Genomic DNA, 12,946 nt, shown 5'->3' with positions numbered 1-12,946 from the left:
CACCATGATGAGTCATGTGACAAGAACTGACCAATCAGTAAAATTGTCAAGCGTTCACCAGTCTGCAGTGATAAAAAAAGGTTGGGGGCTGGTCAGTTAGTTGATTTTTATTTTTATTTATTTATTTATTTATTTATTTATTTTGGCATAGTTCCATTTCCTTTGTCATTCATATGTCTGTTACATTTGGTTAATTTATTTTTGTGAATTTGTTGTTTTCTTATTTTTATATGAACATTTTTTTTAATTCAATAAAAAATTTACAGGGTTTATAATAAACAAGTTCACTTACATAGTATTTATGTTTCTTGTTGTTCCTCATCTAGTACAAATAGCAACCATAATTACAACCAGTTTAATGTTTTCATTTTCGCTCCCCCTCAACCGTTAAAAAGTAAAAAAAAGAGATGTGACAACTATCATCATAGCATATAAAAAACAAATGAGTTATTAAAACTATTATGTTGAAAAATGTGTTGATAACATGATAACATACAGGAGGGCTAATCATTCAGCAGGACTAATAATTCTGACTTCAACTGTATATAGGTCTTTTAAATTAACATTTCATCTAAAAATAAAACTGTTTACTCACCTACTTCCATGACTGTGTAAATAAATGAACAAACTTTTCAATCAGAACCATGCATGTATTAGTAGGTGCAAGCACAAACGACACCATTCACAGCTCTAAGGTGCATTTTTTTTTTTTATAGAAAGTACAATGATTCAAACCAGTAACTATACAAATATATAATATAACCATGAAAGGATGTAGTCTAGTTATTTGCTTTCCTTTTTTCCCTTGTCTTCATATAACCCCCCCACCAGCACACGCTGAGTCTTTGCAAAGTGTGATCAAAAGCATAAAATGGAGAAAAATAAATAAGATACATTCTTGGACAAAACAGGAGTGTTGGTTCAGTAAGGTCACATTGTGGCGCACACACACAAACACACACATACACTGAAAATCTTAGGAAGCTCAGAACATCACTTTTTCTTTCCTCCTCATTATCTTTTGCCCTTTAGATCATTTCACTCAGTCACTACTTCCCCGCATCTCTTAATCGACAGGCCACCGCTGTGATGAGGGCAGCACCTTTTCCACTGCCGTCTTCTGACTGGACGAGACTGACCTCACAATTGGGTGCCAGGTCTCTAAGGGTCTCCCGCATGATGGTGGCAAAGCTGATGAGACAAAAGAGGAGAGCATTCGTGCTTGAAAAATGACACTTCTGAGAGAGGAAATCAGAGCATGAGCTAAATCTGATATATTTAATTATTTTTTGTTTTGTTTTTTTTTCACAAAATTGCCCAACTTTTTCAGAACTCCATTAGTGCCTTTTGTGCTATTTATATTGTCTTTGAGTAAATCAAACAATACTGTTTTATTCTGTTAACTACTGATGACATTTGGCATCAACTGACATTGACACTTTAGGCCAAAAATTAAATCATTTTCGGCATAAAACAACAAAAAATTATAAAAACATCACAATATCAATATCACGATATCAAGATCCCGATATCAAGATCACAATATCAATATCACAATATCAAGATCACGAAATCAAGATCACAATATCAATATCACGATATCAAGATCACAATATCAATATCACGATATCAAGATCATGGTATCAATATCACAATTTCAAGATCACAATATCAATATCACGATATCAAGATCACGATATCAAGATCACAATATCAATATTATGATATCAAGATCACAATATCAATATCACGATATCAAGATCATGGTATCATTATCACAATATCAATATCACGATATCAATAGCTCAATATCAATATTACAATATCAAGGTCATGGTATCAATATCACAATATCAATATCACAATATCAATATTATGATATCAAGATCACAATATCAATGCCATGATATCATTGTCAGAATATTGATATCACAATATCAATATCTCAATATCAATTACAAAATCAATATCTCAATATTAATATTACAATATCAATGTCACAATATTAAACTCACAATATCAATATCACAATATCAATCATGATATAGATATCACAATACCAAAATCATATTATCAATATTACAATATCTATGTCCCGATATCAATAATACAATATCACGATATCAATATTAAAATATCAATGTCACAATATCAATATCACAATATCAATATTACAATATCATAACATCAATATTGCAATATTATTATTACAATATCAATATTACAATATCAATATCACAATATCCATATCTCAATCAATATTACAATCAATGTCACAATGTCACAATATCATGATACTGATGTCACAATATTGATATCACAATATCAATATTACGATATCAATGTCATAACATCAATGTCACAATATTGATATTACAATATCATTATTACAATATCAAGTTCACAATATTAATATCACAATATCAATATTACAATATCCATGTGATGACATCAATGTCACAATATCAATATCACAATATAAATATTACAATATCAATGTGAAAATATCAATGACACAATATCAATATCAAAATATCAATATCAAGATATTAATATTACAATGAGTGTCACAATATCAATATAATAACATCAATATCACAATATCAATATCACAACATCAATATCACGACAATAATGTCACGATATCAATATCACAATATCAATATTACAAAATCTATGTGACGACATCAATGTCACGATATCCACATCATGATATCAATGTGGCAATATCAATGACACAATATTAATGTCACAATATCAATACCACAATATCTATATTACAATATCTATTTGAGGAATCAATGTAACAATATCAATATCACGATATCAATGTGACAATCAATGACACAATATTAATGTCACAATATCAATATTACAATATCTATGTGATGACATCAATGTAACAATATCGATATCACAATATCAGTATCAAGATATCAATATTACAATTTCAATGTCACAATATCAATATTGCAAAATAAATATTGCAACATCAATATCACAATATCAATAACATGATTTCAATGTCACAATATCGATATCACTATAGCAATACCATGTTATCAATATTACAATATCAATGTCACAATATTAATGTCATAACATCAATATTACAATCACATTATTGATATCACAATATCAATATCATAACATCAATTACAATATTAATATTTCAATATCAATATTACGATATCAATATCAATGTTACAATATCAATATCTCACATTATCATAATAGTGATATCACAATATTAATATCACAATATCGATATCACAATATCAATATTACAATATCTATGTGACGACATTAATGTCACAATATCAATGTCACGATATCTATGTGATGACATTAATGTCACAATATCAAAATATCAAGATTACAATATCAATGACACAATATTGATATCACAATATCAATTTCACAACATCAATTTCACGATATCAAGATTACAACATTAATATTAAAATATCAATAAAACAATCAATTCCTTTTTGAACACAATATCAATGTTTTAACTTCTGGACCTTTTTGAGTTTTGGGGTCCCTTATGATTTGCTTGGGACCCTTATGAACTGGGTTTAACATAATTTTTTTTTTATCACAAAACACTGTGGCTAGTGGTTCTCAAGTTACTAGCCACTTGCCATTTTCAGTAGCCACATTTTGTTGAGAAATATATTTTCTATGCATAAATTTGATAGCGTGAAAACCATCAATTGACTTAGAGAGAATCATTTTTAACATGACACAATAATGTAATGATTGCACACAGCAATGAACCACGCCCAAACAAAGTCAGTCTCTTCTTTTGACAAACAGCCAAGGACATCTGCTGCATGTCCTCCATTGGTGTTTACTGTATAAGGCCATTTACATCCTTCCACACTCTATTAGTCATGTATCTACATTTGAAATAATATAATTGTGCAAAAACACAATATGTGAACAGTACGGTTTTCATCTTTGTGCAAAAATAATATCGATTGCAACTTTGACCTAAACCACAGCTACCAAGTAAAGGTACTGTTGGTAATGAAAACGGTTTCATGCTGATCTGTACACCACTCTAATGTACTAAACTATAGCGCTCGGTGCAATTGAGGCATTACATAGATTTTAATAATTACAGCAAATGCCTTCTGCCTATTTTAGACCTTACTTAGTTTCATTTAGTTGCCAAGACAACCTTTACAGTTTTTTTTTGTGTGTGTGTGTGTGTGTGTGTGTGTGTGTGTGTGTGTGTGTGTGTGTGTGTGTGTGTGTGAATACAATAAATAGAATACAATAAATTAATTTCATCTTGATTTCAAATTTAGGTATGCTTCAAGGCTATATCAGCAGCATTGGCAATATCAGTAATATACACCCACTGGCCACTTTATTAGGTACACCTTCCTAGTACCGGGTTGGACCCCCTTTTGCCTTCAGAACTGCCTTAATCCTTAATGGCAGAGATTCGACAAGGTGCTGGAAATATTCCTAAGAAATTTTGGTCCATATTGATATGATAGCATCACACAGTTGCTGCAGATTTGTCGGCTGCACATCCATGATCCACCACATCCCAAATGTGCTCTACTGGATTGAGTTCTGGTGACTGTGGAGGCCATTTGAGTACAGTGAACTCATTGTCATGTTCAAGAAACCAGTCTGAGATGATTCACGCTTTATGACATGGCACTTTATCCTGCTGGAAGTAGCCATCAGAAGATGGGTACACTGCGGTGATAAAGGGTCAGCGACAATACTCCGATACGCTGTGCCGTTGACACAATGCTCAATTGGTACTAATGGGCGCAAAGTGTGCCAAGAAAATACCCCCCACACCACTACACCACCACCAGCAGCCTGAACCATTGATACAAAGTTAGATGGGTGCATGATTTCATGTTGTTAATGCCAAACTCTGACCCTACCATCCAAATGTTGCAGCAGAAATCAAGACCCAGACCCGGCAACGTTTTTCAAATCTTATTTTGTCCAATTTTGGTGAGCCTGTGCGAATTGTAGCCTCAGTTTCCTGTTCTTAGCTGATATGAGTGGCACCCGGTGTGGTCTTCTGCTGTGGTGCTCATTAATTGGACATGTTGTGTTTTCAGAGATGCTCTTCTGCATACCTCCGTTGTAACGAGTGGTTATTTGAGTTACTATTGCCTTTCTATCAGCTAGAACCAGTCTGGCCATTCTCCTCTGATCTCTAGCATCAACAAGGCATTTGCACCCACTGAACTGCCGCTTATTGGATATTTTCTCTTTTTCAGACCATTCTCTGTAAACCCTAGAGATGGTTGTGCGTAAAAATCCCAGTAGATTAGCAGTTACTGAAATACTCAGACCAGCCCGTTTGGCACCAACAACCATGACACGTTTAAAAATCACCTTTCTTCCCCATTCTGATGCTCGGTTTGAACTGCAGCAGACCATGTCTACATGCCTAAATGTAGGCATAAACATTGAATTACTGCCATGTGATTTGGCTGATTAGAGATTTGTGTTAACGAGCAATTGGTACAGGTGTACCTAAAAAATCATAACAGATTCCTTATATGCAACCATACAAATACAGATTAACATAAACAATACCGATTAAATATCATAAGATCTTTCAATTACATCAATGATAAATATTGCAAAATGAGTTTTTTACTTTCATTTACTGATAGATTTACTTTATGCAATTTCTTGTTTTCATATTCATCCCATTTAAATTTTCCATCTCTCATCAATGTATTCAAAGCCAACAGAGGAATTTTACATTCTGCTACTTCCAACTTGAAGGGTTTCGTTTCTTAATTTCAATTAACAGAAATGACTTTTGATGAGTTTTACGAGTGGCTCTTTCTTTTCCTCTTGCTCTCTCGCTGTTCCTTTCTCTCTCGCCCTCTCAATTCAATCATGTCTGTACTGTCACAACAAAGCAATGCAATGTCAAAAAATAGAAGAAAACCCTAACTCCATCCAATGGCTTGAAAGGCATTTTTTTCTACAAGCATCTCGGAAAAAATGCTTGAGGGATGTTACACTGAATAGCACCCAACAGCCTTCAATTTCTTCTTTTAACCAAGACAACAAGCAAGAGTGAGTAAAGATGAACCGAAAAACACACTTGACAAAATCGAAACTCTTCACAAACTCACTCAATGCATAAAGTAAGTGTTTCTTCAATCAACAGGAAAAAAAGATCCACTTTTAAGATTGTTTTTTTTTTTTGCATGCTAAATATTCCCTACAAATATGCCAGACTTTTACGACCACATTCAATAGCACTTTGTCTGCAAAAAAAGCAGCATCTGTCATTTTTTATTTGTAAAATATTCTTTTTAAAAGAGTCTCTCCATAAGGTAGACAGTTTTTGAAAACAATGTTAAAAAGCACTACGTGTTCATCCAGGGAGATTTGGGCTGTTAAGATTGGTTTGATCGATACATATATATATTTGTTGACCTCCATCAAACCATTAAATAAACTCCAGACAATCCACAAGAAAGTCCATCAATAACAGTCGACTCAAGACTTTGATCCAAATAAGCAACAATTTGCGTTCAAAAGTTTAAGGTTAGTCAGGTTTTTAATGGTTATGCTTTGTGTTTACCATGTTGCTACTGTGAAATAATATTAGAATTTTAAATAACTCTGTGTTGTGTTTTAATATAGCGTTAAATCATTTATCAAGTAAATGTTATGGCCCTATTTATGCCTCTGTGTTCTGTCTCTCAAGCTATCTTGATCAACTCTCTTAGGATTGCCCATTCCAGTTTCCCATTCGTCTGTTTAGATGTTAGCCATCATTACTCTGTGACATCGTCACCTTCGCTGGCACTCATGGAGGAAGCCCAAAGTGTAAAAGGATGTGAGTGGGGAAGCTCGTTCTTTTGCTTGCCTTTCTGCTCTGTTTGTGTGTTTTGGCTTGTGCTATGTGATATTAGGTTGATTTGACTTTACAGTTTAACTTTGTTTTTGTTGTGATACACTGTTGCCATTTTGTACATACTAGTATCTGAATTCCCCTGGGAATCGAGAAGTTTAGACGTCACATGACCTACATTTAGTAACACATAGAAAACTTCACTGTCTAAGGGGCTGATCACACCGAATGCACTTTTTGCGTTGAGAGGCGCCTTTTGTGAATGGTTTACTACTGACTACAAGAGTTTTTCATGCTGCGTTTTAACCGCCTGCTGTGCCTCGCATTTTTGCCCTTGCACGCATGCACTTGAAAAAAATTCATCTCTGAGCGGAAAAAGCGTATTACGTCAGCCGTATCTTTTTAATTCTCCAATCAAAAGAAAGCAGAGGCGGGGTTTTTGTTGAAGTGTCAGCAGTGTTTGTGTTGTCAAGAAAGCGGAGACTTTTGTAGATGGAGGAGTATCACAATATTATTAAATATAATACAACTATATTAATATCAACAGCAACACTCTCGCACATTACCCAGCTGATTAGGTTGTTGCTTAGTGACCAAGAACGCACCGCGCTTCTTTTTTCTTGTCAACAAAAAAGGAAGTAGTGCGCCTTGCGTTTTTGGAATGTAAATGCGCATTTGGTGTGTTTGGCCCCTAACACACACAAGATTAGAAGCGAGCACCACTTTCTGTAAGTTTTATTTTCAAACGCTGAAGAGGTTTTGGTTGTTTATTTTCTATTTAGCAGTTTAAAAGACAATATTTTTTTCCAGTTTGGGGTTTTTGTTATAAAGCTTTCTTTTATTTGGTGCCGCTTGAAATTGTCTTTCCCCTAACCACACATTAATTGATTTATTTCTCTTTTGTGTGCAAATCAATACCATTTAAGACCTTTTTTTAAGACTCTTTCCAAACATTTTAATACCTTATAACAGTTTTTCAACCACAAACACTGGCGAGATTTTACCTTATCTAGTATATCTACTAAATATTCATTTAGAAAATGAACCCAAAACTAAAACATCATTCATATACTGAATAAAAATCTATTAAATCTAGCTAATTCAGCAGGTTGGCACCTATAGAATTGCAGAAATAATGGTATTGCCTTGGTTACTGCAGTAAACAAAGCAGAATGAGGTCAAATCTAGCAGGATATCATTGATTTCATAAACTACACAGCATCCTGATAGTCGCAGAGTAAATTCAGGCAAACTTTTAAAAAAATAATGTCAAATTCAATACCTTGCAAAATAGCATTTAGGAATTTTAAATACTTGAAGGCCCTTACATTTCCCTGCGGACACCCTAGAGACACTTCAAATTGTATATTATTTTTGCTGCTTGAATTATTTTTCCTCTTCTTAATAAATTCACTTATTTTTATCATATTTGGTTGTCAGTTTGCTATTTTGCTCACCAATACTCAACAAATTAAGTTACATCAAAATGTTACCTCTTTAATAATCCCTAGCACTAAACTTTAAAGTCGTAACAGTGATGAAAAGCCACAATTCTTAGGAAATCAATATGCCAATTTGGTGTTTGAGGAGAATCCTGGAGCACTTTGACCTTCTTTGCTATTAGGAACTTTGATGTGGCGGCTGAAGTATGAGAAGGAGCGGTATCCTGCTGTAGAATTTGCCCTCTCCTGTGGTTTGTAATGTAATGGGCAGCACAAATGTCTTGATACCTCAGGCTGTTGATGTAGTCATCCACCCTTCAGATCTCTCGCAAAACCCCATGCTAAATGTAACCCCAAACCATGATTTTTCCTTGACCAAACTTGACTGATTTCTGTTAGAATCTTGGGTCCATGCTGGTTTTAATAGGTCTTCTACAGTATTTGTGATGATTGGGATGCAGTTCAACAGATGATTCATCTGAAAATTCTACCTTCTGACAATTTTCCAAATGATCAACTAGAAGTCAAGTTATTATTTGATGCTCTTACAACTGAGATCAACGACAAGACTTTAGTCAGGTAATGTAGTTTAAACAATACAGTTTTTTAATTAATTTAGTATTAATCAATTATAAACAAAGATGAAAACACCCTATTGACATTGTTTGGAAAATAGTGAATTTCCTTATACAGGACTAATAGTTTTGCACAGCTATTACTGTACATTTTAACAGATAAGTACGAATATTAATGTACGAGTTAACAGATAAGCCCTTTGCAAGAAGCAGTGCTCTGTGATGATTATTTCCACTTTATTTTGCTTATGAATGACTAGATAAAGGCAAAAATATGCAGTATAAGCTTTAAATTTAAAATAACTAGAAAGGCTGTAATAAGCTCAGACAGCTTAACCCAGCAGCTGTTCCTTAAACACAAAGGGATCATAGATTTTTTTACGGATTAATAGCCATTTTAGGGTGATCGATCAACACCTCATAAATACCGTAATCTCTATGATTTATGGCTCAATTTGAACACATCTGCTACATTAACAAGCGCCATGGGGCACGGGGTAATTTTACACCGTCATTCTGGGCTATTGTGGCATAATTCATCTTTTTCTTGTTATGCATAAGCTATTCTCTTTTTCCTCTCTCCATTATACGCCGCTCTCAAAAGCTCATGCGCTACAAGCGGAATGTCAGCCATAGTCTAAAAACCAATAATTTAACTAGATCTCAATTTTCAGTGTGCAAATATTATTATCATCTTGCATGCTTTAAACTACAGTGTTCTGAGATTTATAACCTATTTAAAAAGTTTCAACGTTTGATTGGGAAAGATGCCAAGGCGTTTCTTGAGTATTTAGAGAAAAACATTTACATTTATGCATTTGGCAGACGCTTTTATTCAAAGCGACTTGCATTAAGTTAAACTAAAATTGATGGTTTTACATTTGCCGTAATCGGGTGACAGTCTTCACAGCCATTGAATGGGTGAGAATGTCAGTTTCCAGAAAGGAAAAGTTGATGAACAACATTAATTTTTCAAATATGAGAGAGGTATGAGTTCATTTTGCTCAAAATCCAGCAGAAAACTCTTCTTTTAGATCTGTAATGAGATAGCTGGAGTTGTGAACGTCATGAAACAAACATTTAGACAGCTGACAGAGAGCATGAGATGGCATTTCTCACATTTGACTGCTAATTGTTGCACCATGTTACTTACAGTCGGGGGATAAGTATTGAACACGTCATGTTTTTTCTAGGGATTAATATTTCTAAAGGTGGTGTTGACATAGACATTAATTACATTTTGGTGAAAACCCAAACAATACAAACAAAGATAAAACAAAACGAAACAAAAAAGTTAAGTGTAATAACCAAGCGGCATTATCCTGCTCTCCCTCATGAAGCCAATACAGATATAACTGAAACTGCAAATCATTAACTAGCCTTGGCTCCAGGAACTCCAGATGTCCTCTGACTGTTATGCTAAATTGGCCATTTTTTATAGCTGATAAAAACATGTTTACAGCTTGATAAAAAAGATAGTTTTGGTGCATATAGCTAATATTACCCTTTATGACAACTGTGCGGGGGTGAAATTTTTATAACTCATCTATTTTGTTTTTAAGTCTGCATAATTAAGGGCGTGGCCACTTCAAGTCACCTGAGCTGATTCCGGCTGATAAGCTGCTGAACACAGCATATAAATCGTTTTTTTGTTTTGTTTTATGTGGCTTAACAAAGTCAGTTGCCTTTTGGGATTATTTCCTACAATTATCAGATAACATGGCATGCTGGGCACTTAATTGTGTTTCACAAACCATTCAAGTTGCCTATATTTCCCAGGTGAGTGAAATTCTTAATTTATATACCATCTCTAGGAATGTATTTGTCTTATTTAAGATACTTCATCATTTATAATTTTCTTCAGACCTGTAAAGCACTCCCGAATCTGAAAGAATGATAAGCTGAGGGCTATAAAACAGTCATCTGAAACGAAGTCATGCAGTGTTATGCCTGGATTTCATCAATAGCCTTGCATTTACCAACACCAAACTATATCTGAAGTGTTTGGAAGTAATTCGCGTTTTTTTACTTTAGAAGAAAGTCATAAGAACATTGTTTAGTGGCTCAATGTATTACAACAAGGTTTTAAAAGACTAAATACTAAATTGATATAGAGTACAACCAAGCAAATGTGGTCAGAGCACAAATGAGTCATAGGCAGGCCCACACGGAATCTGCGCAATCAGAATTCTGGAGATTTCCGCTGATTTTTAGACCATCAATGATTCCATTTATTGCGTAAATGTTTGTAAATGTATATTTATTAAGTTTTTAAATGAATTACAGTAATATTATTGACTATTATGAAAGTATTTATATAAATTATTTACAATACAGTTTGTTTTCTTTCTTTTAGTAGAGATATTATATGAGACTGGTTTTGTTTACCAAATAAAATGGATGTAATTGGATTTGCATTGTAAACATTAAATGAAAGTTTAAAATGCATTATATTTTAGTTCATATATTAAGTTTTTAGTTATGATTCTCTCAAAATCATTGCGCATAAATCTGCAGATTTTTTACAAAATTCTTAGCAGAAATAGCAAAAAATGCCCGCAGATTCCGTCTGGCCCTACCCATAACTTAATTTGTAAACTAATCAACTTTGTTTTCTTTGCACATATGGATTTCGCTGGTTGCTTCCAACATCTGGTGAACATTTCAAGTCAACAGCATTTTTAGAAATATTTTGAGAAAAATGGTGACGTGTGAATACTCATTTCCCCCCACTGTATGACTGACACTGTATGATAAAATTTCAAAGTTTGTCAAAATTTCTTTCAGTTAAATCAAGTTTTACTTGGCATTTTGCCACTTCCTAGCTTGTTATTTAGGTTTCTTTCACATGGCAAAATATATATATATATATATATATATATATATATATATATATAAAGATTTATATATAAATCATAACACACAATGGTATAATTGTATTCACATTACAAAATATATAGCAGAAAAACTAAATTTAAAAATCTATGTTTTTCTTTTTCTCCAATCGCAGTCCTACCTTGCCAATTTGAAAGCTCATCTTGGCCAGGACACTCTTGTAAGAGATTATATTGTCTCTTAATAAAGACAATAAATTATCTGCAATAAAGATTGTGGTTTTATCTATTGCATTAACACCAGCATCCTGCTGTGTGATCACTCACTGTGGGTGAAGTTTGTAGAGCGTGCCGTCCACTCCAACTGTGATGCTGAGCTGATTGAGGCCACGGTTCAGACGGATTTTATCCACCACGGCTGCCAGACCAGCTCCACACAACTGTGCTGCCCGTTTGGACACGACGCTGCAAACCTCCTTCACAAGAATACTGTCGTCACATGTACTGCTGGTCAAACCCAGATGCTGCAGGATGGAGCGGACCTGCCTCAATGCCAAACGATCACTGCAAAAGAGAGCTCGATTAATTTGACTGATAATAATAATAATAATCGAAAGTCAAATACAAACATATCTTTGCATCTCTCCTTCCATAGGACAAAAATGTAATTAAATCAAGGTTAACAGACACAGTGGCGATATTTTGCCCCAAAGCCCAATAAACCGAGATGGAATATAAATAGAAAGATATGCAAAAATCAAGCCAGATTTCGCAGGTTTGAATATTACCGCTGTGCCGTTTTGTTTTAGGTTTAATCACAATCTAATTATTTATGCCAAAGACGCCTCAGGCTTATCAAATAATTTTGGACATAATCGGCGTGCTTAGCATTTGAATGTCATTTTTTTAAGAAGCGCAAAAGCCCCATAAGGGCTCAGGTAGAAAGCTGGATGATAATGACAAAAAATATAATTGTTCGTAGATCGATTTGAATAATTAATCACAATAAATGTCAATCTTCTATTTCTTTCAAGTGCATTTATAGAAATCAAACTAGATATTTATTGCAGGTAAAGCTACTCCTTGATCGTCAAACAAATGTCAACCAGATGTACACTTCACAAATCTGAGGTAATATTTATAATTCTAATTATTTATAAAACTTGTATTAAATCATAGATATAAATCACACAACACCTCATTAACATGTTGACACGTATTTACTGTATA

The 12,946-nt window shown here is 33.8% G+C and overlaps 1 protein-coding gene across 1 annotated transcript in view; it reads right to left on the bottom strand.

The window, feature by feature from the left end:
* Nucleotides 1–700: 700 nt before the first annotated feature.
* hk2 (hexokinase 2) overlaps nucleotides 701–12,946 on the bottom strand; it is a 140,685-nt gene continuing 128,439 nt past the window's right edge. Inside the window, 2 exon segments of the mRNA NM_213066.1 lie at nucleotides 701–1,191; nucleotides 12,044–12,280. Coding sequence (NP_998231.1) covers nucleotides 1,050–1,191; nucleotides 12,044–12,280 — 379 coding nt within the window. The 3' untranslated portion in view covers nucleotides 701–1,049.

Source organism: Danio rerio, chromosome 5 (genome assembly GCF_049306965.1).
Source record: "Danio rerio strain Tuebingen ecotype United States chromosome 5, GRCz12tu, whole genome shotgun sequence".
Lineage (NCBI taxonomy): Eukaryota > Metazoa > Chordata > Actinopteri > Cypriniformes > Danionidae > Danio > Danio rerio.
This window is presented reverse-complemented; position numbering and strand designations above follow the sequence as displayed.